At 36.1% G+C, this 26,777-nt stretch overlaps 6 protein-coding genes and 2 pseudogenes across 9 annotated transcripts; 5 read left to right on the top strand and 3 right to left on the bottom strand.

Annotated features, from left to right (window-relative positions):
* Nucleotides 1-326: 326 nt before the first annotated feature.
* On the bottom strand, nt 327-1,614 carry LOC104727850 (putative F-box protein At4g22165 pseudogene; annotated as a pseudogene).
* Nucleotides 1,615-1,823: 209 nt separating this feature from the next.
* LOC104727851 (putative F-box protein At4g22180 pseudogene) lies at nt 1,824-2,804 on the top strand (annotated as a pseudogene).
* A 2,873-nt stretch (nt 2,805-5,677) lies between these two features.
* LOC104722817 (uncharacterized protein At4g22160) lies at nt 5,678-6,719 on the bottom strand. The gene is made up of 2 exons (XM_010441057.3): nt 5,997-6,719; nt 5,678-5,902 (listed from the first exon to the last, which is right to left on the bottom strand). The coding sequence occupies exons 1-2, from the start codon at nt 6,458-6,460 to the stop codon at nt 5,836-5,838; spliced, it is 531 nt and encodes a 176-aa protein (XP_010439359.2). The 5' UTR covers nt 6,461-6,719; the 3' UTR covers nt 5,678-5,835.
* A 50-nt stretch (nt 6,720-6,769) lies between these two features.
* On the top strand, nt 6,770-8,562 carry LOC109124456 (plant UBX domain-containing protein 3). The gene is made up of 4 exons (XM_010441058.2): nt 6,770-7,179; nt 7,461-7,746; nt 7,869-7,964; nt 8,160-8,562. Exons 1-4 carry the CDS (start codon nt 7,031-7,033, stop codon nt 8,538-8,540), a joined length of 912 nt encoding a protein of 303 aa, XP_010439360.2. The 5' UTR covers nt 6,770-7,030; the 3' UTR covers nt 8,541-8,562.
* A 706-nt stretch (nt 8,563-9,268) lies between these two features.
* LOC104722820 (chromatin remodeling protein EBS) lies at nt 9,269-12,117 on the top strand. 2 transcript variants are annotated; one of them, XM_010441059.3, is made up of 5 exons: nt 9,269-9,697; nt 10,428-10,770; nt 10,866-10,934; nt 11,070-11,208; nt 11,703-12,117. In XM_010441059.3, the coding sequence occupies exons 1-5, from the start codon at nt 9,601-9,603 to the stop codon at nt 11,727-11,729; spliced, it is 675 nt and encodes a 224-aa protein (XP_010439361.1). In that variant the 5' UTR covers nt 9,269-9,600; the 3' UTR covers nt 11,730-12,117. The 2 variants fall into 2 exon arrangements, with proteins under 2 accessions (XP_010439361.1, XP_087329550.1); XM_087473424.1 differs by lacking the exon at nt 11,703-12,117 and having other exon boundaries at nt 9,350-9,697; nt 11,070-11,364.
* Nucleotides 12,118-12,136: 19 nt separating this feature from the next.
* Nucleotides 12,137-16,718, bottom strand: LOC104722821 (protein STRUBBELIG-RECEPTOR FAMILY 8). The gene is made up of 15 exons (XM_010441060.3): nt 16,102-16,718; nt 15,530-15,662; nt 15,345-15,416; nt 15,176-15,241; nt 15,025-15,096; nt 14,863-14,934; nt 14,708-14,779; nt 14,552-14,617; nt 14,402-14,467; nt 13,768-14,302; nt 13,409-13,680; nt 13,193-13,328; nt 12,974-13,113; nt 12,722-12,878; nt 12,137-12,621 (listed from the first exon to the last, which is right to left on the bottom strand). The coding sequence occupies exons 1-15, from the start codon at nt 16,199-16,201 to the stop codon at nt 12,469-12,471; spliced, it is 2,112 nt and encodes a 703-aa protein (XP_010439362.2). The 5' UTR covers nt 16,202-16,718; the 3' UTR covers nt 12,137-12,468.
* Nucleotides 16,719-20,738: 4,020 nt separating this feature from the next.
* Nucleotides 20,739-25,203, top strand: LOC104722823 (hyperosmolality-gated Ca2+ permeable channel 1.2). 3 transcript variants are annotated; one of them, XM_019231543.2, is made up of 10 exons: nt 20,739-21,379; nt 21,809-22,159; nt 22,364-22,522; nt 22,631-22,766; nt 22,862-22,963; nt 23,116-23,235; nt 23,333-23,754; nt 23,839-24,409; nt 24,495-24,728; nt 24,810-25,203. In XM_019231543.2, the coding sequence occupies exons 2-10, from the start codon at nt 21,846-21,848 to the stop codon at nt 25,065-25,067; spliced, it is 2,316 nt and encodes a 771-aa protein (XP_019087088.1). In that variant the 5' UTR covers nt 20,739-21,379; nt 21,809-21,845; the 3' UTR covers nt 25,068-25,203. The 3 variants fall into 3 exon arrangements, with proteins under 3 accessions (XP_019087088.1, XP_019087090.1, XP_019087091.1); XM_019231545.2 differs by having other exon boundaries at nt 20,870-21,070; XM_019231546.2 differs by having other exon boundaries at nt 21,004-21,529.
* Nucleotides 25,204-25,944: 741 nt separating this feature from the next.
* Nucleotides 25,945-26,480, top strand: LOC109127598 (putative defensin-like protein 234). Its single transcript, XM_019232551.2, has 2 exons — nt 25,945-26,103; nt 26,222-26,480. The coding sequence occupies exons 1-2, from the start codon at nt 26,037-26,039 to the stop codon at nt 26,407-26,409; spliced, it is 255 nt and encodes an 84-aa protein (XP_019088096.1). The 5' UTR covers nt 25,945-26,036; the 3' UTR covers nt 26,410-26,480.
* The last annotated feature ends 297 nt before the right edge of the window (nt 26,481-26,777 follow it).

Genomic DNA, 26,777 nt, shown 5'->3' on the forward strand with positions numbered 1-26,777 from the left:
CGCTAGCTAGTATAAAATATTACTCTGAAATAATTCAAAGATGTTCCCCTTCCAGTAGATTAGATCCTATGATCTCAAACTAATAATTAAAAAGTTAACTTTCAGAGCTTTACCTTAATACCAATAAACACTAGAGATTCCACAACAAAAGCTCACTTAATCAAGCGTATCATCTTGTACACATTTGCTAGTTTCATTTGTATTTTTATCCTTTGTGTATACATATATCACTTTTAACTTAAAAACTAGCACGTCCTTAATAGTGTAAAACAACATACTGATTAAAAGCAAATAAAAAACAAAAAATATTGAGGAGGAAAACATAGCTAATAATTAAGATCAGTCACTTGTGACTTCTGAGGGAAACTTGGTAAGAACCATCGAGCTCTAGAGAGTTGAAGGGGCGAACAATCAAATTTTTGCAGTACCTCCATCCTCTGTGTCTCGAGATTGAAGAGAAATATATTACTTGTATTGTTTTCATGACTACAACCGAAATAGATGGAGTTTTTATTGAATCCCTCGATGTCATTGGCGGGCACAGTGATACCTAGATCCAAAAGCATTGCCTCGTCACCCAAAGAATCAACCTTTTCACAAGAATAAGCCTCAAAGAACTCTGATGATGAAGAAATCTTGAAAACCCTGAAGGACCAGGTTCTAGAGTTAGGACTCCATATTTTGTCAACCTTGAGGACTTTTCTTGTTAATGTAAGAACAAGTTTTGTCTCAGTAACGCACCATGAGTCACTTAATTGAACAGGAACAACACCTGTAAAGTTTATATCTATCCAGAGGTTTACCACCTCAAAAGTTTTGTTGTCCTCCACTCCAGAAAAATCTAAGATTTGGAAAGTACCAGTGTATTTGGGTAAGCAGTAAAGCTTGTGATCCTTGTAAACCATGTCACAGTGGTCACAGCAATCTGAAATTTCGGGAATCTGATTCCACGAGGTATCTCCTTTCTTGGCTGAAACCACAAACCAATCTCGAAGTTCCCATAGAACTATATAATCTTTTGATTCCTCGTCGATCCAAAACACGGCGGGTCCTATAGTCATAGCTTCGGACCATCTCTGGCAATGATCATGTGACATGTGAAACCAATCATGTATGGTTCGTTTAACCTTTATCTCGCCAAGTTGTGATTCCACAGGAGGAAGGTTGATCCTCTCGAGGGTGAATAGGTTCAGAATATAGAGATTATATTTTGAATCTTGCATAAGGAGCCAACTTCCATAAGTTGCAATACAAACACTCTTTGCAAACTCAACACCAAGATCTTGTGTTTTGTAAAGTCTGTCTTTTTCCCCGGGATTGAACAACCTGCATGAAGAAGAACTGTTGTTGTTGTTGTTGTTGTTGTTGTTGTTGTTGTTGTTGTTGTTGTTGTTGTCATTCGGGAAGAGAATCAACCAAGGGTAGATCTGCTTTTTGGGCACGGATTGTCTCGAGGCAGAGTACCAAGACGAACACACCGATTTAGCTCGTTGGAAATTAACAAAGTTGAGGCGTTGGAAAACTAAGTTCAAGAGATCTAGAGGAAGCTCCGACCAGGTATTAGGGTTAGGGTTCTTCTCCATGGTAAATATTGAGAGAGGCGGAAGATATCTCTACAAAAAATATTTTACAACCAAAATGATTGAAGAATGTAATACATCTCCAATATTTTTATGGCGAGCTATACAGACTGGGCTGATGAGGCCCATAGAAAAGATTACCTCAATCCTAGTATTCGTTGGAGTAAGAGTGTAAAGACGGGTCTAGGTTATAAATACTATAATAAATACGGAACATCTCTGCTGGTAAGACAAAACATTCTATCTCAAGTTTTCATGGAGAATAAGCATAACCCTAATTTTCTCAGAGCAGATGCATCCAGTTACTGGTCCGATCTTCCTGTAGATCTCTTGACTTCAGTGTTGGAACGCCTCAGCTTTGTTAATTTCCAACGAGCTACATCTGTATGCTCCTCTTGGTACTCTGCTTCCAGAGAAGTCGTATCCAAAAACCATCAGATCCTTTGGCTGATTCTCTTCCCGGAAGAAGACGACAACAACAATTCATATTGCACGTTGTTCAGTCCCGAGGAAAAACACAAACTCTACAAAACGCAAGATCTTGGCGTTGAATTTGCTAAGAGTGTGTGTATAACAACCTATGGAAGCTGGCTCCTTATGCGGGATCCGCGGTATAATCTCTACATTTTGAATCTTTTTACCGACGAAAAGATTGATCTGCCATCTGTGGAGTCACAACTTGGAACAACAAAGATTGAGCGAGGTTTAGATGATTGGTTTCTCGTTTCTAACGATCAATTCGAAAGGAAGGTCAAATTTCTTAGTATGGGATCCCCTGTGATTTGGATTGACGAGAAAACCAAAGAAGATTATATAGTTCTTTGGGGACTTGGAAGTTGGTGTGTGTTTTATGCCAAGAAAGGAGATACCTCGTGGAACCAGGTTCCGGGATTATCGCATTGTCTTCACATGGTTTACAAGGATCACAAGCTTTACTTCTCTAGCACCATAAATAGTTTCACAATCTTAGATTTTTCTGGAGATATTCCTCAACAAACGATGTACCGGCAGGCTACACATTCTAGTTTACCCAAACCAATGTACTTTTTATTCGGTTTCTTTTTGAAATTTGATCTTGTTCCCCCAATCAATGTACCGGCAGGCTACACATTCTAGTTTACCCAAACCAGAGAAAGTTTCTTTCACACCGATGATCACTTGGAAACATCCAAATTCTATTCATCATTCTAGACACCCATCTCTATCTATGACAGGTTGCTTCCCTTTTGCAAGGACGGCCTTATACAAATACTGGTTGGATACTTCGTGAGCGCCGGTTGCCTTATTCGTTCGAACAGCTCAATCCCCTCTTCAAGCTGAAGCTTTTGGTTTTCTACATGTTCTACCGTTAATTTGGGCACATGGTTATCGTTATGTTTGGTTTATTGGAGATAATTTGGAGCTTGTTAATTTAATTAACACATGAAGGGTCTTCAACTTGGTACACTTCTCTACGACATACGATATTGGATGCAGAAGCTTCCTCTTTCCTTTTTTTTTTTCCTTCTCCTTTACATCTTTAGAAAAAAAAAAACAAAAAAAAGCTTCCTCTTTCCTCCTTAAAGAAACAGCGCAGCGGATGTCCTAGCTCATCGAGCTACGGTTATTGATTCTCTGTAAGTTTATACTATTCCGCCGAATTGGCTGGTTAATACACTTCTGAGTTATTAAACCAAAAAAAAAGTTTAGTGGTAAATTTCTTCAGTAGAAATTTTGTACTTGTAAACATTATTCCAACTGATTATCTTGCAGCGATTCAGCAAATCCCATTCTTGATTCGCCAAAGTCGAAAATAATGTGGCATCGTCTGATAAACACTGCCCCCAAAATCCTGCGTGCATGTTAGCCCAAACCAATTAACATATCATCCTATTCCTACTATATACCAAACCATAATTGAAAGTTAATACCATAGATTAGTATCCGGTTCATAATCGTTGTCGCTATTATCATCATCATCATGTTGATCATCATGACTGTCATCATCATCATCACGACTGTCATCATCATCATCATCATCATCATGACTGTCATCATTATCATCATGACTGTCATCATCATCATCATGACTGTGATCATCATCATCATCATGACTGTCACAGCGATCATGACTGTGATCATGACAGTGATCATCATCATCATCATGACCACCAATATGGGGCCTGAATAAGGATGTGCACCATGTTGTAGATTTTTCTATATACTGAAATTCAAAACCGAAAAAAAAAGTAAAAATCATAAACTCTCTATCATCATAAGATATAAGAAATATAACTTAGCGAGAAAATAGTCTGAACTTACATCATTAGGGAGTATAGAGAAAGTTTTTTCACCGATGGTGAAGGAGATTGTGGGCATTGAGGAAATCTTTGTGCAATCCACTGATCCTGTAAGAAAGTCGTCTACTCCTATAGCTCGATTTATACTATTAATTATAGACTAGAAAAAAAACCATTAGGTTATTTACAACAACGAAAAAATGCCACATAAACGGGATGTCATTTTCAACATGAGAGGACAAAAAAAAATATACAATAAAATTTCTTACCCGTGGGCCTCTCACTATAGAATAGACGGTGTCAACAATTGCTGCACAACCCTCGGGGCAAAGATCAGTTTGTTCCCCTCCGATGTGTATTGTCCCCATAACGAACTCCCAATAAACATTCTGTGTTACAGGAACATAGGTGTGCGACCCTTTAAAGTGGGCTTGATCGTATCCACCAAATATGATAACTCCATTTTCTGCATCTTGTGGGTTGTAATATTTTAACCAAATGGAGAAAATATGCTGTTGAATCAGACCTTGTGTTCGCATGTTCTCCCTATATAGTATAGCATAAAAAGATTTATCAGTGTTAGTAGTATAATGCTTAAAGATACAGCTGTAAAAAAAATACTTACCAAAGAGGGACCGAACGTTTCACAGAATTCTCTTGGAATCCCAGCCCAAGAATACCATCTAAAGGCATATATTGAATTGTGTTTTTTCCACCGGCTTCGTTATTAGCCTCTATGAATTGCTGAATGTAAAAATGCGTAAAGTTAAACAAAGTAAATGAAACCAATTATTAACGATGTTCAAGGTCAATATTCTTACTTGTTTTGCACAACCATTTGACCTATAGTAATATCATCTATGCTCAAGAATCCTTCGATAGGAATACCCTCATAGGGGACTGTTACGGGTTCTCCTGTAAGATTTATAATTAGATTATGGGATATTGAGAAAATAAAAAAAACATGAGTAGGAAGATGTACCGTTCTTTACGTAGGTCGACGAATCGCTAGATATATATGCCATGACCAGCCTTACAGGCCAATTTACACCGGGTACCCATATATCAGAACTTCCCGTTCAATTACTTACATAGATGGAAAAATCCTGCTTAAAAGCAGTAACGACCTGGCAGGATTTTTCCATCTATGTAAGTAATTGATTTTGGCTGTTTGATGATCTTCTTGAGACCAATTTTGATTGAAGCAGTGGCGTATGATGATATAATCAACAACAATAGGATAGAAGTTAACTTACCCATACTTTAGCTGACAAGAAATAAAAAAAGAGAGATCAAGACGTGAGAAACTGAGAACTATATGTATTTAACTATATTAGCATGTCATCTTTACTATATGACTTAACCAATTCATACTTAATTTTGAAGAACATGAACAACATACAGTTTCTGATTGTTAGTTTACAAATTGAGTTTTGGTGGTATATTATCGTATGTGTATTGTTGTAATAAAAAAAAAAATCAGATTCACACAACGTTTTTCTCTCTTGTCCACGTCTTACTCTGTTTTTGAACAAAGTCAAAGTTAGTTAGTTACTAAACAGATCAACTTTGGTTACACCTTACAATCGTAAACTGTGCACTTTCTCTTACAAGTGAAACGTTTGTTGTATTCTATGGAAGAAGAACCAATATCTTTCAACAGTAAATGAGTAGGGTAGGCTACATGCCATCAAGAGCTCGAGGCCAAACTTGCTACATGGTCCTTTCTTAGGAGCAAGGTACATTTTCATATGTATAAGCTCGAGTTGTTAAATCCTCACTATGCCTAACGTTCATTAGAATTAGAAGAAAGGGTACTAAACAACACACCTTCTATTGGATTTTGTATTAATAAAATTATTCATTAGAGGTTGAACAAAAGAGTAAAGAAGTATCCTCCCTCGAAACACATAAAGATTACACCAAACATAAGACAGTTTGACCTTTTGACTTATGACTTTTTTTGTTGTAATTTGTCAGGTCAAAGAGTTCCAAAAAATCAGGTTAAGTTGAAGTAATCCCAACAAAGCTAAACTCTTTTCCCTGCATTCATTACAGAACCTTTGTTAGTGTTTCTCTAATGCGGATCTTTTAACGGTGAAGGCCTGAAGGGGTGTTTTTGAGTTTAATTAATTACCTTGTGGTGGAGGAGGAGGGCTCATCGTGTTCTTCAGCTTCTTCTGATCTCTTTCTCTTCCTCTCTGCCGGAGAAATATTCTGTTCTCCGACGAGTAACGACGCCGCCGCTTGCAAATGAGTCTCAAGCACCATCCGAGTCAACTCTACTTCCATTTCCAACCTCCTCTTCTCAGCTTCCAACCTAGCTGCTTCACGAGCCTTGATCATCTCCATCTCCGCCAATTCCGTTCGAAGCACAGAATCAGACAAGACCCTTACGATCGCCGAGAGTCCTGTGTAAGTTGTCGAGTCAGAGCTCATGTTCGACTCGGTCCCGGAATCTAAGCTCGAGTTTGACTCAGTCTCTGAGTCGGAGCTATGAGGAACATTAGAGCCATCTTTACCCGACAACTCACCGTCGATCGTTTTGTTCTCCGACGTAGAGGTTTGGCTCCGGCGGAGTCTTGCCGACGACTTACCCATAATAAAGTCCGCAAGAAAGGAGAGAGACAGTGGAACGTAAGTTCTATTCTATTGTTTGGTTTTTGATTCTTTCCAACTTTAAAAGCTGATTAGACTAAAGTGGTTCCACTTTCGAGTAAAAAAGCAAGCATTTATTCACTTTCTGAAGTAGTAGGTCTACGAAACTTGTTCATAGATTCATCAATTGCTTACAAGAAAAAAGAAAAAAAAAATTGTTTAACTTTATTATCGCTACTAAAATTCGCTTAAAAGATTATTCGGAAATAATACAAAAAGGTGTTCTATTTTTATAATTTCTCAAACGCTAAATAGCAAAAAAAAAAAATTATTATATTAATCCTGATTTGTTTTTCGCTAATCACACGCGCACGAGCAAACGCGTAAGAATTAACAAAGGCAAAAGTCAGTAACTAGATTCCACGCGCTTGGTTAGCGCGTAATGCTTATTAGTGCATTGTTTCATAGTTAGTTCGATTTAATTCCTCTTAATAATTCTCTCTCTCTCTCGCTCTCTCAAATTCGTTTCCTTTTTGCTTTTTTTTTTTTTTTTCCGATCAAAGCAGCGGAGATATGTCGTCTAAGGACAAGAAACCGTCGAAGCCAACGAGTGGTCGGACTGGTGGTATCCGTACGCTTTCCGATCTGAACCGTAGATCAGGACCTGATTCCGATAGTGACTCCGATGGACCTCAGGAGTATTTCACCGGTGGTGAGAAAAGGTCGGTGCTTTTTTAAAACCCCTGAAATCTCAAGATTTCAGATTTTTTCATTCATGTGATTTTTCAACTAATTTCATTATGATCTGCTTTTTTAACTATGTTGTGTCTTTGAATCCGAGGGTTTATTGTATTATATATATTCATGAGATTGTTTCAGTTTAGTAATTTACTCAGATTAGTATGATTGGTAAAAATGTTGAAACTTGATTGGATCTTTGTAGTGGTATACTTGTTTGTTCAGGAACATTCAGAAACTTGATATGATCTTTGTGTGTTTGCAGTGGTATGCTTGTTCAGGATCCTACGAAAGAACCGAAACACGATGATGTTGATGAGATTTTCAATCAAGCAAGGCAACTAGGAGCTGTGGAAGGACCTCTTGAGCGTCCTTCTAGTTCTAGAAGCTTTACTGGTACCGGGAGGTTGCTCTCTGGAGATAGTGTGCCAACTGCTCTTCAACAGCCTGAGCCTGTGATTCACAATATTATTTTCTGGTCTAACGGATTCACTGTTGATGATGGACCTTTGAGGAAGTTGGATGATCCTGAGAACGCTTCGTTTCTTGATGTAAGTGTGGTGCTTTTGTTTGGTTAGTGGCTTAGTGCTTATAGTTTAGGTACTGAGTTTCCCATGTTCAAAAAAAAAAACCTTGTCTTAATTCGGATTTTGGAATGTTTTTTTTATTGCAGAGCATTCGAAAGTCTGAATGCCCAAAGGAGCTTGAGCCTGCTGATAAAAGAGCTCCGGTACATGTCAATCTAATGAGAAGAGAGGAGAAATGCCCCGTGAGTCTCCTCTTTGCTTTCTTTATGTCGTTTTTGGTTTGGTGTTTAGCCTATTAGAGTGTTTAATCCAAAGTATTTCAGTTTATGAATGATAATAACCAAATTAAAATCTAACCTACTATGGACTGGCTCAGTTATGTATTGAGATGCAGTAACTACTATGGTAACAACACTGAAACATCTTTGCTTCTATAGGAGCGAGAGAAACCTAAGGTTGCATTTCAAGGAGTCGGAAGGACTCTAGGTGGTGCCAGCTCATCAACAGCTTCAAGCCTAGACAACCTAGTATCCGATGTAGCAGCGGTTTCATCACCGTCACAGAGCTTTGTAGTAGGTGAAACTCTTCCATCCACATCGATCCAGCTTAGGCTCGGTGATGGGACACGTATAGTGGCTAAGTTCAACAACCATCACACTGTCAACGACATTCGTGCATTCATTGAGTCTTCTCGACCAGGGAATGCAATCAATTACACACTTCAGGTCATGGGGTTCCCACCAAAGCCACTTACTGACCCTTCTCAGACCATTGATCAAGCCGGTCTCGCAAATTCTGTTGTCATTCAGAAATTCTAGAAAATTTTCGTTTCTTTTTTTTTTCTTTTCTTATATTCATATGCATTAGAGAGAGATTTCAAAAAACTTGGTAATTGTACTGAAAATATCAAAAAAAAATGTTTAATCGGCATATTGTGGCAAAAAGAAGAAAAAAAAAAATATGGTCTCTCTGTTTTTTTTTTTCGTTTGAATGTGTTCACTTACATATAGTTTTCCTTTAATCATGTGCAAGCTCTAAGATTTTTTCAAATCTCACATATGATTTTGTGTTTTAGTAAAGTTCAATCTAAATAATTAGTATATGACAGTTTGGTATATCAAAAGAAATATCATTGAACTTTTGATTAAAAATATTCATGTTATTGGTGTGCCAAACTGGCTGTTTTGGACTTACGTATATCCATGATTAATTTAGCTTTCATTCACTAATGTTTTTGTTTTGTTTCATCAAACACCAAAACTGATTATTATTTAGTAAATTTATATTAGCCGAAAGATTAAACACGCGTGGTATATATAAAACATTGATCTTGTCAGTATAGCTCTAACAACATGATAACATAAAAAAAACTTAGATGAGTGATGACCATGAAAATCAAATTAAATTTGTGTACTTTTTTTTTTTACCTCTTTTTTTATCTGCACAAATATCTCGATCCAAATTCCAAAAACGACAGTAAAATTTTTGAAAATTATTCACCTTTTTCCCAATTTTACGGTAAAAGTCAGTCGCAGGAAAAAGTAACAAAATTTCCAAATTTGTTAATAAGAGAAAAAAAAAAAAAAAAGGGCAAAAAAATAAATTGGGCTTTGGCAACAACAACAACAACAGTAAAACTCCCAAATTTGCAAATGACTCATCTTCTTCACCTGGAGAGAATCTAGGGTTCCAGATTTACTCTCTTCGTCTTCCTCCCTTCTCCCCTTCACTCTGATTTCACTTTCTTCCTCCTCATACCCATCGATCTACACATCCTGATCTTCTCAAAAGCCCCAATCTTTTTATACATTTCCGGCAACCCCCAAAAAACCTTACCTTTTTTTTAATTCCGGTTTGAAAAAAAAAACCCTAGCTTCCATGGCGAAAACTCGACCTGGTGTCGCCTCGAAAATTAAGCCGGGGAGGAAGGAGCTGGACTCTTATACCATCAAGGGCACCAACAAAGTTGTGAGAGGTACTCTTATTTTTATCCTTCTCTTTCTTGTGCATGTTTTTTGGGCATTTGAGGCTCAATTGTATTTCTAGGAAGGAAGGGATTGATTGAGAGCTTAGATATGGAGTCTGTATCGTTCAATGTCTGCTTGTATGTGTTTTAGATGCATCCTTGTTTTTGGTTCTTTGTGTAGCTGTTAACTGTGTATGTCACTGCTCTGTAGATAGGATTTGGATAGTGTTTGGTTTGTGCTATGGCGAAAAATGTGATATTTGGTAGCTCTCGTTGTTAAATCGAAGCTACATTTCAGTGAATTGTTTTTATTTTGGGCTTTTTATCTGTAAATTTCCTTTTTTTTTTTTGGTTTCTATATAAGAAGTTTGTGTTTAGCTGGTTGAATGTGAAACATGGACCCTTTCTTTTGTTTGGTTTTGGTATCTAGATTCACTGCATCTCTATCATCTGCATTGTAGCTCGTTATGTTTCTTGACGCAAAAATATGAGCTTTCCACATGTGAAATGTTCCTTTTTTTCTTTCCCTGGTGACTAGGTCAATGTGTTATGGTCTACGCATTTTTAGTGGAAGAAAGTGATGCTTTTAAAATTCGCAACCCATACTTTTGTTCATTTAATTTTTGACCTTTTGTAGCTGAAAGAATGCTAGCTAGCTGTGTAGGGTTACTAGTGTACAAAAGTCGCAAGCTTTCATATCAATTGGGCATGAACTAATCTTTGAGGTTGTTTTCTGCAGTGGGAGATTGTGTGTTGATGCGTCCATCAGATGCTGGTAAACCACCATATGTGGCCCGTGTCGAGAAGATCGAAGCTGATGCTAGGAACAATGTGAAGGTGCACTGTCGATGGTATTACCGTCCTGAGGAGTCCCTTGGTGGTAGGAGACAATTTCATGGTGCCAAAGAGCTTTTCTTGTCTGACCATTTTGATGTTCAAAGCGCACACACCATTGAGGGGAAATGCATTGTTCACACCTTCAAAAACTACACGAGGCTTGAAAACGTTGGTGCGGAGGATTATTATTGTAGATTCGAGTACAAGGCTGCTACTGGCGCGTTTACCCCTGATCGAGTTGCTGTGTAAGTAGATAAATCGTAATCAGTTCAGAATTAAGTCTTCTTACCTGGAATTTCCATGATGTTTATTATGTTGTGGCTTGTTTTTGCTTCTGAAGGTACTGCAAATGTGAAATGCCTTATAATCCAGATGATCTCATGGTGCAATGTGAAGGCTGCAAAGACTGGTAATTGTTGATATTTGTCTTTCTATTAACTTCCTTACTTCCATTTCAATGGAAAAGAGACTTAAGTTTCTGTTTAAACTTGCAAATTCTTTTCCACAAGTTATTGATAATAAGCATTACAATTCGATGTTGTAGGTACCATCCTGCGTGTGTTGGCATGACGATTGAAGAAGCAAAGAAGCTTGATCACTTTGTGTGTGCTGAATGCAGTTCTGATGACGATGTCAAAAAATCACAGAACGGGTTTAATTCTTCTCCAGCTGATGATGTCAAGGTCCGTTTGTCTCTCTTTAGTCATCTCCTATATAGATGTTCTATCACTTTAATAACTTTAGCCTCTGCCCCTTTGTGTGCAACCGTGTCATTGACTTCAATTTGAGATCTGGGAAAAGTTACGAAACCAAATTTATGCACTGGCTTAATGGTGCTTGCTAAGTGGGGAATGGCCAGAAAGATACAATTTATTGTTTTTGGTCCTGTAAGGATCTGATCTTTGCTTAAGGTTCCTCCAGGTCTAGCTGCAAAACAATCTGTCTGTTAAGGTTATTAAAGGTCCATTTTGTAATGCTTCCACTTCCATGCACTTGAGCATTCTATGGATATCAGAGTTAGAAATCTCTATGACTGTTAGCTCAGAGAATGATTTCAAATCGCCTTTCCACGATATTAGCTTCTGAAATGTCTAGCACTCAAAGGAACCCTTGTTTTCTTCCTGTTTTGTGCCCAAAAGCTTGTCACTGATATTAACGATGCTGTTGTTGTCTTCAGGTGGAAACGAAGCGCAGAAAAAGATAAACGCGGGTTCTTGAAGATAAAAGCCACAGGGGATGGTGAGTTATAACTTGGAAGCTCTTTGGTGCAGATTTTAGTAAGTTAGGGTTTTATCTTTGTCGGTCTTTGTCCTGGTGGTTGTGATGATGTTTGTATGGTGCGTTCCAAAACTTAGAAAATGTGAAAGCAGGAGAGAGATCGGAGAGATGATGAAGAAAATTATGTTGGCAGAGTCGGTTGTATAGACTTCCCGTGGGGTTTAAGTTAACTTTAGGTTTGTTTATTCTGGTCTGTTGTTTCGTCTGATGAGAGCAGATGAATATGAACAACAAAAACTAACATCAGATCGATCTTCTCACTTCTTCCTAATCATGTTTCACTTTTCTTAAAGTATCAAACCAGTTTTTCTAAATTATTCAACAACCAAAGTCTTAGTCAGGCAAAATTTGAATTATTATTAGCTGCAACTTGCAATGAAGGTTTCAGACATGATTATTCGACAAAAATAAAGAGAAAAAAGTACAAGAAAGATGATTGAAACAAAGTTATGTACTCTAATAATATGTTCCTCGCAGAAATACACAAACATACAAGTTCTTACTTCCGTCTGCACCAAGATGTTTTCTTTACTTCTCCATCCACAACGCATCCCTTTGATCGGATTATGTATTGGCAAAACTCTCTTCCTCTGAAGTTTTCAAACTGCTTTTTAGCTTCCAATGCCAGAAATGACTCGAGCTTAAAAGTTGTTTTGGATCACTACTCAGAATGAGATATCAACGTGCTCGTGTTCAGGTGTCCTGTACGAAAATCCAGTGTCATCACTAGATCTTCGTTTGACAACACTTGCTCTTTGAACTAATCTCACTAGCTGTTGCACCACCTCTGACATTGGGGGCCTGAACTCTGGTTCCGGCTAAAATAACAAACAAAAAAGAGAGATATGGTTACTTTACAAAACAATTTCTGTTTTGTTTTAACTTGGACATTATCCAGAGTTTGGATGATATATATACCTGAATACAGAGAGCAATGATATCCGCAAAACGAGACAGTGACTTAGCTGGATACATGCCATTAAGAGAAGGATCAACCATTTTAGACAAAGCATCTATGTCGTGAAGCTGCGGTGTAGCCCATCTCACTAGTGATTGCTCTGCTCTCGTCCTTGAGCTATCAAACACACATACACAAAGCACAGATTACTTGAGGAAAATCAAATCCATGAATTTGTACAAGACTGGCCACTAAAAATATGAAAAAGAAACCTGTCAAGAGGCTTCCGACCAGTTAGGAGCTCGAGCATTACTACTCCAAAAGTGTATACATCACTTTTGACAGTATAAACTCCCGACAATGCAAACTCTGGAGCGCTGTATCCAAATGAACCCACTATTTGAGTTGAAACCTGTTTACATAAACCATGAAAGACTTAGAAAATGTTTCAGCAGTAGCTCAACATCTGATTCTTCCTCTTGTGTTATTACCTGTCTCTCAGTGTTAGGTGTCAAAGCAGCTAAACCACTGTCTGATAAGTGAGGATTAAGTTCTTCATCTAGCAATATATTCGCCGATTTGAAGTTTCTATGTACAATTGACGGCAAGCAAACTTCGTGCAAATACCTATTAAAACAAAAACAGAAGACTCCGGTTTAACATGGATGTTGTTCATTAAAGAGATAAGCATAACAATGTGCACGTACTCTAAAGCCTTGGCAGTTCCGAGTGCCACTTTAACACGCGCATTCCAAGTAAGGTTCATGCTTCTATCATCATTCATGTGAAGCGTATCATCTAGATTCCCATTTCCCACGTATTCATAGACTAGAAGACGTTGACCATGTTCGGTGCAGTATCCAGCCAAGGGAACAATGTTTGGATGTCTCAATCGTGACATGTTTGAAACGGCTTCTAAGAAGTTATCTTCTTCTTGTAATGAAAGTGCTGCATTATCGATCTTCTTAATCGCCATTATCTATAAATAGGTTACACAGAGAAAGTTTAGTCCAAAGAAAGCATATTGGCTTCGCTTAGAGTAGAAGCCTATCAACTTTTGAGTTACCTTTCCATTGGGGAACTCTGCTCTATAGACACGGCCTAAAGAACCTTCACCAATGATGTTTTCTTGACTAAAGCTGTTTGTTGCTACTTGCAGAGAGGAAACAGTGTATTGTGAAGCAGTAATTGGAGATCTTATTCTACTTATTGACCCGTTTTTCATAACCCGATCAACCGTTACTTTCTCTGCTGGCGAAGACTTCAAGTCTGCAACGGATGCTACACTTTTTACCCTCTGCTCTTGCGTCTCAGTTGTTCCACTAAGTGGAAGACTTCTTTGAGCAGCTCTTGTGCTTCCTCCAACTTTTCTTTTTCTCTTGTGAAGGCACAAGTAAAGAATAAGTGCTATAATACCAGCAACGAATAGAGATCCGAACACTATACCAGTGACTACTCCACCAGACAAACCCTTGTCAGACTCTGAAGATTTCTCTTCAGTACCAATTTTAGGTTTTTTAGAACCAGAAGGTTTCCCCTTTTTGCCAGGTCTGTCTGGTTGAGGAGAGGCAGGGACGTTATCAAAGGAGTTACCATCATATCTGTTTCATTTAGGAATATCAAAGACATAAACTTACAGTTTAAACTGAAAGCAAACTCCAAAGTAAAGAACTTAACAGGTTTGTTTTTTGAAAGCTTACATTATGGTCTGAATAGAGCTAAGCTCCTTAGGTATGGATCCATTGAAATGATTGTTTGCAACATTTCTGCCAAGAAAACACATAGGGTAAGTGTGATTGGGAAATTATATAATGTATTTGTTTCTTTCCTCTATTTGAAATGAGACTTACAGAGTTTTCAAAGGTAAACCCGAGAGAACAACGATGGAACCTGTAAACTGATTGTTCTGAACATAACTGTCACAAATGAAGATAGCATCATCATAAGGAATTCCCTTTGGCACTTCTTAATTCGCGTTGCAACAATGAAAGTCTGAAAGCACTCACAGAGCGGAAAGTTTGGACACTGTACTTAAAGAACTCGGAAGATCGCCACTGAAGTTGTTGTGAGAAAGGTCCCTGAATAAAACAGCAATAGATCAATGGAAACTAGAAACTTGGCAGTGATGACTATGATAAAGAGATTGGTAAAGAGATCTTACAAGGTTGAGAGTGATTTATGATTGGCAAAGATATCTCCTATCGACATTGAAAGTGAATTACCACTTACATTCCTAAACAATAACATTTCAAAGTTTAATACCTGGACAAAAAGAAGTATGCTAGACATCTCACAATCTATGGTTCTATAATAGCAAACTCACATATATGAAAGAGAACCCATTGCAGATATGGAATATGGAAGGTTACCACTTAGGTTGTTTCTCGACAGATTTCTGCATTACAATTTCTGTCAACTGTTAGTTTCAAAGTGAGCACTGTGAGTAAATACTATAAGAACAAACACATCCTTACATGCTTGTGAGATTCGGTGGCAATTGGTATGGAAGTGTATCATGGATGCTGTTACCACTAACATCCCTGTAACCAAAATGAGAGAGAGACCAAAGTTGTTAAATCAAAATCTTAAAAACACACAAAGATCAAACAAACAGAAAAACAGAGAAAATTCCAAAGCCAATACAATTTTCTGAGTGACATTAGGTCTGAAAGCAAGTATCCAAGAGTGCCAGAGACTCCTAAATCCGATATATCACTGTTCCAATCACAACAACAAAATAAAAAGAAGATTATAAGACACTCCAGAATCAATCAAATCCATGCAAGTGGAAATAAAAAAAAAAGTTCCAAAATCTTGATTTTTTTTACATAGTGACAACTGCTGAGCCTTCACAAGTAATCCCTCTCCATGACTCTCCACATGGATCACCACCACCATTTTTCCAATTGGTTAGCTGTGAAGGACTATTCAGTGAAGTATACAAAACCTGAAGTGCTTGAACTGCAACAAGACCAATAAGAAGAGAACAACTCATATGTCAGTCAGATGAAACTCATCAAAGGATCTATAAAGAACCAAGAAAAAATCTTCCATAAAGTTACTATTTTGCCTTTTTGAGCTAAAAAAAAGTAAGTAAACACATTTAAGTGAAGAAGAAAGATCTTAAATTTGGTGCCTTTTTTTATTTTACCAACCGGCATTATCATTTCCATTTCCCATTAGTTCCGGCGGTTTCTCAGGAAACAGATTGTCTCAAAATCATCAAATCTTACAAAACTCATCAAACAGAATCTGAAAAGGGTTTTATCATCTGAATCTAAAGTAATCAACTTTAGTATAAAAACCCTTCAATCTCAGGTTCTCAAATCACAAAAAGAGATGATCAAAATCAAAGAAAGAAGAAATAGTCACAAAACTCATAAAAAGCTTAATACTTTACCATCAGATGGATCAGTAACACAACGAACAACAGAGAATCCAGAGATCGAAGCGATGAAGAGAAGCAAAACGGTGAACAGAGCTCTATCTCCAGAAGCCATTAGGTGTCGGTGTGTTTGATCACGTACGAGGAGGAGGACTAAGAAACAACTCCATGAAAGGGTCCAAAAGAGAGAATAGACAGTGACAGAGAAGAAGAAGAAGAAGAGTAACAGTGAGTGCTGGGGGTAGTAGTAGTAGTAGTAGTAGTTAGAAGAAGAAGCATCGCCATTAAAGAAAGGGATAGGTAAGTAGTAGTAAGAGAAGAGAGAGAGAGATTTGATTCCAAAGGTTTGCTCGAGTTATGAAGAGAGAGAAAACTATATTATTTTTTTAATTTCTTTTTTAATTAAAACCTCTGTTTCTTCGTAGATTCATTTGTACATTAATTTGATAAAAACGTATTTAAGACTTCATTTAACTTATAATGCAAGATTCTTAATACGAATGATTTTACAAGTCTTTTTATATGCTATCTTAGTATTCTATTATAATTGTGTGATTGAGATGAGATTGTTGAATTTCTTGACCCATTTTGATGATAAGTGATCTGACTTGTGTTTCTTGGTGTTTGTGTCGGTGGGAGTTTGGAATTTGCTTTCATTTTTTCTATTATATTATAAAGTTTTTGAAGTATATATAATTAAGGAATTACTATACAATATATAACAGGTTTTGAATAAAATTAAAAATTGGGAGTAAAAAAATAGTAAATTTGGGGGGGGGGGGGGGGGAGGCAACATTTGACTCGCGTTCTTTTTGGGTTATTTTTGCCTTTTTCTCTCTCAGTCTTGTTTTGCTTTTCCCAAAGCCTTTTTTATTTTGTGATTCTCTACTTGTGTTCTTGCATTCCTTATAGTACACCACGTCTTCGAGTTAACTTCACACATTTGATTTGGTTACCAATATAATTTGTACTTGCTAGTTGCTACTATTCAAAGCTCTCTCAATACTTTCATCATTTTTTTTTCCTAATTTGATTAATTCAGTTGACCTACTAATTCGTAACATTGTACGACATAAAATGTAAATGAAATTTGCCAAATTGGGTTTTTATTGGTGAGAAAGATAAATCACATAGATATTTAAGTTGGCTGACTTAAAAAAGCAATGATTTGACAAATTATAAACATACAAATAAATTGCAAGAAATAAAAAAAAAACACGTGAAGGTTGTTATAGTTTGCAAGTTTTTTTTTTTGTTTTTAATAACTTTTAGAGAGAATAATTTTGTAAAGATCATATAGAGAAGCAAAAACGAAACGACATATATTTATGGACAAAAGTATATCGTGAAAACGACTAATAATAGAACTAACATAGAGATATATAGTAGTAAAAAAAGATATTGTCCACTCATGAAATCCATGAGCATAATGTTACCTTTTGGCCTGTTCTCATGTTATATTATTTTTTTGTACTTTTATGAAAAATTATGATTCCTCTTCTCAGTCTCAGGAGTTATTTTATTTATTAATCAATGAGTGTGTGTACATGTATATATAACTATATATGTATACAGATATCAGAATGTATACTTAAAGGCTGAAAGTGAAATCATGTGTGGATCCAATCTGGCTTAATACACTATCTTATAATTATTATTGACAGGTGAAGAAGAACATCAATGATTATTAAATCAACCTTTTCCCCATTTCATAATTGATTTTCTCTTTTCATTGTATATATATTGTTATGTTCTTTTTTTTTCATACAAAATTTAAAACGAGAGTTGAATCTGAATGGTAGAAGCCATACATGTCTTACTACGGTCTTACCTAGAATAATTCGTTGGACACTGTAAAACATTAATTATTTTTGTGTGGTTTTATGTTATTTTGTCACATTCATGTAGTTTTATTCTTTTCAAATTATTACTATTATTTTGTAACTAAAATAAATAATTATTATCTTCTGTATCGTCTTAGTGAATTCTGAAAAAAAAAACAAAGAACTCGAGGGATATATGGAAGAATTTAGACTGCTTGTTTAATGTACTGGAAGAGGGACTTTATTCCATGGAATGAAATCCCGTGATCTTGTCTTGGATTCTTTCAACGTGAAATATATATAAATAATAATGTATACAAAGTGTTACTGTTGCATGAAATCGTAACTTATTTGGAACAAGACTTGCATGCAGCGAAGAAAATTCATTTTACTGTTGCATGAAAGCGTAATGTATACAAAGTGTTAATGTTGGAACCCCAACAGTAACCAATTATTTGGAACAAGAACCGGTTAGTGTTTAATTTGATTTCTTTTACGAACTATTTGGGATTTCAATTTTTTGAATTAGATGATGCAGCGCCCCACAACATGGGAGGTGCCTCTGGAACATTCTTGTGGTTCTGCCTGATTGAATTTTTTTGTTAGTATGGTACCAAATGGAAATATTCTCCTCTTCGAATCGTACATAAACGACAATGTGAATGATACATACAATAGATTCACCAAACATATTCAAGTGGTTAAGCAGTGCGTAGAGTGTTCGTAGACAAAATTGGCCATGATGAAATTAGTCAGAAACTCGATATGTTCTTTCACGGCATACCTTGGCAAAATCATGAGGCAGTACTAGCATATTTGCATGAATACTTATTTTGAATAATAATGTTTACAAAGTGTTATTGTTGCATGAAATCGTCGTAACTTACTGTTTTATATGGATATCACAATCAGAATTATTCATTTAGATGAGTTGTTGAGCTAATCATTTCAAACAATTGCATGCAGCGAAGAAAATTACAATCACATTAACTACATATTTTCATATGTCAACTGTCTAACGAGTTTTTGATTTGTTGATGCATCAAAATCACTGATATTTGTGAAGGACAAACTAAAGATGTGATTGGAGCTTTCTATATAGTCTTTACAACTAATATATTTCCAAATAGAGTACCTATAAGTGTATTCTACCTGAAACCACCTTTTAAAGTTAGTATATATGCTTTTCAAATACTTGATTTCGGAATAATTTCCTGTTTTACAATGAATCATGGAAAATGAGTTTTTGTTGTTCATGATTATAACTTAACATACCTAATCACTTATAGAGATGAATACGAAAGTTTAACAAATTACAACAACAAATATAAGTGAGGACATGCCAAAGTTATTGTCGAGGAAATGAAAACAAAACTGGATATAAGTCAATGAAGAAAACAAAACAAGTCCGTTGAACTGAAAGAAAATAACCTCTGAGCAACCAAACCAATTAATTTGGTTGGTAGGATATGAAAATTTGTTCATCTTGTGCCCCTACTTAGTTAGTTCTATTTGAAAAGGGCCTTATTGGACTTCGGCCCATAATTTTATCGTTTGCTATATACATTTATACTACATCTACCATGTCCGGATAATAATCGAAGCGGTATGAAGTTTTTCCTCTCGAACCAATTTCGGATTCGATATGTTTTTGGAGCATCGTTTGTTGATGTCAAACAAAATGGAGCATTTTTAATAAAGGTCATCGTTAGTGAAGTTTGGGACCAATATTTTGACAAAACATTGAACATTTATTTTCTCGTGGTGTATACTTGTAAATCTAAAATCTTTTGACCGATCGAATCAAACTGGTTTTAATATTAGTAGCATATTAGTGGGTTCGAGATTCGAAGTTTCGAACTCAAAATATCCATGCACGTATAATGATGGTCGTGGCCACTAATAAGGTGAAATGAATATATAAGTTGCTAGAATATAATCTCCAAAGTTCAATAATTCAACACTTTCGTTTATATTTGACTCCATTTTATAATTTATAAAAGATCAAAGAACACCGCATCTTGCATGATTATCAATTTTATCATTAGCATAAAGTTCACACTTTAACAAAAATAATTACTCATTCAGTTCACACTTTATCTTAAGAATCAGCAGTCACACGTACGCGAGTGCGGTCATTACTAACCTGTGTCCCCACGATAAGCGCATGGCTTACCGAATCGTAACGCTAGAATATCAAAAAAAGTTGGCACGTGCACTACACTGGCTCGGTTTGCGAGTGATCTGAAATTTATATATCTATCACAACATTTTTCTGCCCGTTACAAAAGTCCATGTTTCAACTAACCGTTACGAAATTCCAAAACTTAGCTACCACTCAATAAATTCTCATTATTAAATTAAATACTAACATCGATTGCTAAAAAAACTCCAAAAACAATTGTTTCCTATATGAAAACAATCATTGAACAAAACTTATATACCTTTAAACAATCAGGTTGGTGACATTGTTAATTTCAACGAGCATAAGGATGAATACAAATGAAACTTATGAAAAATTACTATTTTCTTGTCTTCTACTAAACTAAAAAAAGCTTGGTGATAATTTCTCACTTGGCACTTATTTTAATCGACAAACCAATATCCCTGGATCAACATACGCTTTTGACATTTTATTGTTGTCAAATCTTTTTTTTTTGTTTTACACAGAAAAGAAAAGAAAACAGCATAAACAAACTCGAGAAGAAACATCAATATGGATTAATTTATTTGATAATTGAATAAAGGGGAAACCCACTTACTACAATTAGCAGCCCGACCATAATTATAAAAAATATATATATACAAAGAAAATGATTTTGCGTCAATATCACAACTGATTAAAAAGCTAACACAAAAGAAGATTCAGAATTACTAAACTAATTCTTTTTAACATAATAATATAATCGACCGACTAATTACTTTGTTTTAGTATTAGCCTATTAGGTGAACTAACGTACGTAATAAGCCATTCACACACACAAAGAAAAAGAAAAAATCCTCCAACGGCACTAAGAATAAAATATTATTCCAAATATTAAAAAAAAGACGATAATAAGTAAAATATATAAAAATTGAAACTTTTTGTTAAGCCAGAGCGTCATAACATTAAAAAAAAAAGCCCTGTTCGTCTTCTTCAAATCATCATCTTCCTAGCGACTGTACGATCTCTGAAGCCTAAATCTCTTAAATATATCTTAAGCCCTTCGTAACTGCTTCTCTTATCAGTTTCTATAGCGACATTATCTCAAACAGTTCTTAAAAAAAAAAGAAAAAAAAAAGTTTTTATTCTGTAGGTTTAGAGATTTCTTACCTTTCGATAAGGTTTTAGGATTTGTGTGTTGCGTGTTACTAACTAATCTCACTGAAGAGATGGATTAGAGGGAAAAGAGAAAGTTCTTAGCTTTGGATGTATCTCGAAGTGATCCAAAACAACTCTGTCTCTTATTATTCCACTCCTCTGCTTTAGGGTTTCTCTTCTCAACTTGCTTTCTTCTCTCCCTTTTTTTTAATTGAAATTACATCACTGGATTTCATTGTTGCGGTGGAGTGAAATTGGGGGTAGCTCACAAAAAGCTAACTTTTGTTGATGCCCTTGAGTTGTTGTTGTTTCATGGCTGGTACTTTTTTAATGTTTCTGTAAAAAAGATTCGAACTGTTTTGGAATTTTGATCTTCTTTGGGTTTGCTTCTAAAGTTTTGGCCTTTACATGTTCTGGTATAATTAGTAGTTGGGGTTTCACTTAGATTCTGAAGTTGGTGCACTCTAAATTGTGAAGTTTCAAAAGATTTTGATTTGGTTCTAAGAGTTTAGCTTCTTTAGTTGATTTCATATCAGCAAGCTTCAATTTTGAACTTGGTTGGTAACAAGTTTGCTGCTTCTTTGTATTTTTGTCACAGGTTGAATTGTTAGTTACGGGAGCAAGACTATTAAGAAATGGCGACACTTCAGGATATTGGTGTATCAGCTGGGATAAACATCCTCAGTGCTTTTGTTTTCTTCATTATCTTTGCCGTTTTGAGGCTTCAGCCGTTCAACGATAGAGTTTACTTCTCTAAATGGTATCTCAAGGGGTTAAGAAGCAGCCCTGCTCGTGGTGGTGCCTTTGCACAGCGTTTTGTGAATCTTGACTTCAGGTCTTATATGAAGTTCTTGAATTGGATGCCAGAGGCTCTGAAAATGCCTGAGCCTGAGCTGATTGATCATGCCGGTTTGGATTCAGTTGTGTATCTCCGGATTTACTGGCTGGGGTAAAGTTCTTAACTTTGTAGTTTTTTGGTTGATTTGGTCTTAATCCAATCTAATTGACAAAGAAGCAAAAGGGTCACTATGTTGTATGCTATTTTTAGCAGTAGGAAGAGTAATATATAAGTTTAGCAAAGGGTCAGGGAAACTTTTTTTTGTCTCCTTAATGATTTTATGAACATTGGCTTTTGTTTTCTTTATATGCGCAGGCTTAAGATCTTTGCTCCAATAGCAGTGCTTGCTTGGGCAGTTCTTGTGCCAGTCAACTGGACAAATAACACATTGGAGATGGCTAAGCATCTAAGGAATGTAACTTCCAGCGACATTGACAAACTATCTGTTTCAAATATTCCAGAGTATTCAGTGAGGTGCGTTAGACCTTACCATCTTTTAGTCTTTTATGTTTTCATCAGTCACAAATGGGTGTAGTCAGGTTAAGTTTTGAGCTACGACTTTATATTTTCATGTTTTGACAGGTTTTGGACTCATATAGTAATGGCTTATGCCTTTACCATCTGGACTTGTTATGTTTTGATGAAAGAATATGAGACAATTGCTAACATGAGGCTCCAGTTTGTTGCATCAGAAGCTCGTCGACCTGACCAGTTCACTGTAAGACTCCTTTCTTTACCTTGGTTTTGAACTTTAAACACTGAACAGAGTGTAAAGTTGTGGTCAGCGATTTAATATGTTGGGATTTGTGATAGGTTCTTGTTAGAAATGTACCGCCGGACGCAGATGAGTCTGTAAGTGAACTGGTGGAGCATTTTTTCCTGGTCAATCATCCTGATAACTACCTGACACATCAGGCAAGTTCCTTAGAAGCTTTAAATTTGAAACCTTTTAAGTTTTCTTTGAATTATGATTTTCTTGAGATATAAGAACATAACAAATGTTGTGAGACTATGCTAAGCTTTCTGAGTTCTGACTTTCATGAATTACGTCTGAATACAATATGTAGGTTGTATGCAATGCAAATAAGCTTGCTGATTTGGTGAAAGAGAAGAAAAAGCTGCAGAATTGGCTTGATTACTACCAGCTCAAATACGCTAGGAATAACACTCAGAGAATTGTGGTGAAGGTACTTCATTTAAATTCTCAATCTTTATTTATTTATTATGACTGTCTTGTTATGTTCTATTAAGTTGACATTTTTCATGCTTTCCTCCACAAACCAGCTTGGCTTTCTTGGGCTATGGGGAAAAAAGGTTGATGCAATTGAACATTACATTGCTGAAATTGACAAAATATCAAAAGAGATTGGTAAAGAAAGGGAGGAAGTGGTGAATGATCCCAAGTCCATTATGCCAGCAGCGTTTGTCTCCTTTAAAACCCGATGGGCTGCTGCGGTTTGTGCTCAGACTCAACAGACACGAAACCCAACCCAATGGCTGACTGAATGGGCTCCAGAACCGCGTGATGTGTATTGGTCAAATCTTGCTATTCCATATGTCTCTCTAACTGTAAGGAGGTTGATCATGCATGTTGCCTTCTTTTTCCTAACCTTCTTCTTCATTATCCCCATTGCGTTTGTACAATCTCTTGCTACCATTGAAGGGATCGAGAAAGCTGCTCCATTCTTGAAGGTTATTGTTGAGGAGTGAGTTTCTTCTTTATCACATTCTCTCTTCTTGACATTGAACAAACTAAAACATTGGAGTGACTGGTTTGGTTTTTTATGCAGTAAATTCATGAAATCAGTGATACAAGGTTTTCTACCTGGTATTGCACTGAAGCTTTTCCTTGCCTTTCTGCCATCCATTCTGATGATCATGTCCAAATTTGAAGGCTTTACGTCGATCTCATCTTTAGAGAGACGATCGGCGTTTCGATATTACATTTTCAACTTAGTGAACGTCTTTCTTGCAAGCGTTATCACTGGAGCTGCGTTTGAACAGCTTAACTCTTTCCTCAACCAGTCCCCAAACCAAATCCCAAAGACCATTGGTGTTGCGATACCGATGAAAGCAACTTTCTTCATCACGTATATAATGGTTGACGGTTGGGCAGGAGTTGCAGGAGAGATTCTAATGCTGAAACCTCTGATCATGTTCCATCTTAAAAACGCCTTCTTGGTTAAGACTGAGAAAGACAGAGAGGAAGCAATGGACCCGGGAAGCATTGGTTTTAACACTGGTGAGCCTCGGATACAGCTCTACTTCCTACTCGGTCTTGTTTACGCTCCTGTGACACCGATGCTTCTTCCTTTTATCTTGGTCTTCTTTGCCCTTGCTTACATTGTGTATCGCCACCAAGTAAGTTTATTCCTTCCTTCCTCAATTGGGTTGAATTTGTTTTAAAGCAGATTCTTGAACATCCTTTTTTTTTTGTTTCTGTCAGATCATAAACGTATACAATCAAGAATACGAGAGTGCTGCAGCGTTTTGGCCAGACGTTCATGGACGAGTAATAGCAGCATTGGTAATATCACAGTTGCTTCTGATGGGACTATTGGGAACAAAGCACGCTGCATTAGCTGCACCTTTTCTCATTGCTTTACCTGTGCTTACCATCGGTTTCCACCACTTCTGCAAAGGTCGTTATGAGCCAGCTTTCATCAGATACCCTTTACAGGTTTGTTGTTTCTTCCAACAGCCATTTCACATTTCAGATTCACCAATCATATACCAAATATGAATCATTCTTGTATTACAGGAAGCTATGATGAAAGATACATTGGAAACCGCAAGAGAGCCAAACCTGAACCTTAAAGGCTACTTGCAGAATGCATACATTCATCCGGTTTTCAAAGGCGATGAAGACGATGATGACATTGATGACAAGCTCGGGAAGTTTGAGGATGAAGCCATCATTGTTCCCACCAAACGTCAGTCGCGGAGGAATACTCCAGCTCCTAGCAGAATCAGTGGAGAATCTTCACCGTCTTTGCCCTTTAGTGGTAAACTAGTCTAAGAGAAGAAGATTTGCACATGATCAAATGAAAGTATATATGTTGTATGGAAACTCTTTTTAAGTTCATTACCGTTTCCGAAACAGAAACTCGTTGAAACACAGAAACAAGCTATGGAAACATGATTATTCCTAAAAATCTCTGTTTGGAAATACGATATGTTGTACGGAAACTCTTTTTAAGGTTCATTACCGTTTCCGAAACAGAAACTCGTTGAAACACAAAAACAAGCTATGGAAACACGATGATTCCTAAAAATATCTGTTTGGAAACACGATTATTCTTAAAAATATCTGTTTGGAAACACGATGGAAACTTTTTTTTTAGCTTAGAAACTTAATAAATAAAATAATTTAAAAATAGATCTTCTTAATACATATAAATATATAATATTATTAGTGTTTTAATTCAACTATTTAATATTTCTGATTTGAATTTGTGTTGTTTCAAATATTTCTTTTGATATAGTATTTAATGTTTGGTGTTATATTATGTATATACATATGTTTTCAAAACGATTCCATTTTTTAATTTTAGAAAAAAATCGTTTTACGTTTCCGAAATGTTTCGTTTCCGCCTATCCATTTCCGTTTCCAGTCTTAACTAATTTAACTAATACTATATCGTTCAAACTTGGTTTAAGTCATTCAAGTATTCCATTCCTATCATTTATAAATATGTTGAATAATCTATAAGTTTCCAAAACCTCTGAGATTCTGAAACTATTATCAATAAATTTTGTATAGTAGTAAATCAAAATCCATAAGACTAAAGATTTCTTCCCACGATTAAGTGATATGCTAACCAAAAAAAGGAATAAATCAAATATATATGTTTACCAAAAGTTTTGTTGATTATGTGTGTGTATTATTGACACAACAAAATTAAGTGTATATATATATCATTCATTGAAACGAGAAAGGAGGAACAAGAGTGAAAAAGATAAAATATCAATCAGCACAATAAGAATCATGAGATCTGTTACTTTGTTCTTGGTTTCTTGTGTTCTTATGTCTTTCATTTTGGGCCATGTTAAAGGTAAATTCTAAAACCCCTAATATGGTTTCCATACCATGTTTTATAACCATGTTTGCATCATCAATAAGTAAGATCTGAAATGTACAATTCAAATTTTTTTTTGAATAAATAAATACAGAAGTGGAAGCTGAGTTGAATCCAATGGACCAATGCGGCCGGAAGGATATATTTTTGGGAGGATGCGGCAGCGACGGAAACAAAACATGCATAAATGACTTTGTTAAGAAAGGACGTGGTCAGCCTAGTAGTTGCGAGTGTGATAACTTCGGCGAAGAACATTTATGCCGATGTAATTTTCCTTGCTAGTTTTTTTGTTATACCTCTACAAATAAAATAAAGATCGAATAATAATATAACTAGTTTATTATGATGTGGAATTTTGAATCTTTTTCGATGTTGGTAAAATCGTAAAGAAGAAAAAAAGTGACGAGACTGAAATACCTTAAAGTTTTGTTAAGACTCTCTGCTCAACACTCCATCCAAATCTATATTAGAGAGAGTACTCTATAACAACCATTATTTTGGTTCATTTTTGAATATCCTCACATGGTTCTTCTCGAAGCAAATAAATAACTCTCATTCACAATCGATGCACGAAAGTAAAGACTTTGATGTGGTATAATAAGACGGTCTTATTTAAAACTAAGAACCACGTGAATCTTGCTATCTCAAAT

Source organism: Camelina sativa, chromosome 11 (genome assembly GCF_030686135.1).
Source record: "Camelina sativa cultivar CO46 ecotype springtype chromosome 11, ASM3068613v1".
Taxonomy (NCBI): domain Eukaryota; kingdom Viridiplantae; phylum Streptophyta; class Magnoliopsida; order Brassicales; family Brassicaceae; genus Camelina; species Camelina sativa.

Coding starts and splice junctions, on each gene's coding strand:
- LOC104722817 (XM_010441057.3), bottom strand. CDS start 6,460: ATGGGTAAGTCGTCGGCAAGACTCCGCCGGAGCCAAACCTCTACGTCG. Junction 5,903..5,996: donor CCCTCCTCCTCCACCACAAG/GTAATTAATTAA, acceptor TAATGAATGCAG/GGAAAAGAGTTTAGCTTTGT.
- LOC109124456 (XM_010441058.2), top strand. CDS start 7,031: ATGTCGTCTAAGGACAAGAAACCGTCGAAGCCAACGAGTGGTCGGACT. Junction 7,180..7,460: donor TTCACCGGTGGTGAGAAAAG/GTCGGTGCTTTT, acceptor GTGTGTTTGCAG/TGGTATGCTTGTTCAGGATC. Junction 7,965..8,159: donor GAAGAGAGGAGAAATGCCCC/GTGAGTCTCCTC, acceptor TTGCTTCTATAG/GAGCGAGAGAAACCTAAGGT.
- LOC104722820 (XM_087473424.1), top strand. CDS start 9,601: ATGGCGAAAACTCGACCTGGTGTCGCCTCGAAAATTAAGCCGGGGAGG. Junction 9,698..10,427: donor CACCAACAAAGTTGTGAGAG/GTACTCTTATTT, acceptor TGTTTTCTGCAG/TGGGAGATTGTGTGTTGATG. Junction 10,935..11,069: donor TGTGAAGGCTGCAAAGACTG/GTAATTGTTGAT, acceptor TCGATGTTGTAG/GTACCATCCTGCGTGTGTTG.
- LOC104722821 (XM_010441060.3), bottom strand. CDS start 16,201: ATGGCTTCTGGAGATAGAGCTCTGTTCACCGTTTTGCTTCTCTTCATC. Junction 14,618..14,707: donor GTGTCCAAACTTTCCGCTCT/GTGAGTGCTTTC, acceptor CATTTGTGACAG/TTATGTTCAGAACAATCAGT. Junction 13,114..13,192: donor CACCTAACACTGAGAGACAG/GTAATAACACAA, acceptor TTATGTAAACAG/GTTTCAACTCAAATAGTGGG.
- LOC104722823 (XM_019231543.2), top strand. CDS start 21,846: ATGGCGACACTTCAGGATATTGGTGTATCAGCTGGGATAAACATCCTC. Junction 22,767..22,861: donor GTCGACCTGACCAGTTCACT/GTAAGACTCCTT, acceptor GATTTGTGATAG/GTTCTTGTTAGAAATGTACC. Junction 23,755..23,838: donor TTGAAGGTTATTGTTGAGGA/GTGAGTTTCTTC, acceptor TTTTTTATGCAG/TAAATTCATGAAATCAGTGA.
- LOC109127598 (XM_019232551.2), top strand. CDS start 26,037: ATGAGATCTGTTACTTTGTTCTTGGTTTCTTGTGTTCTTATGTCTTTC. Junction 26,104..26,221: donor CATTTTGGGCCATGTTAAAG/GTAAATTCTAAA, acceptor AAATAAATACAG/AAGTGGAAGCTGAGTTGAAT.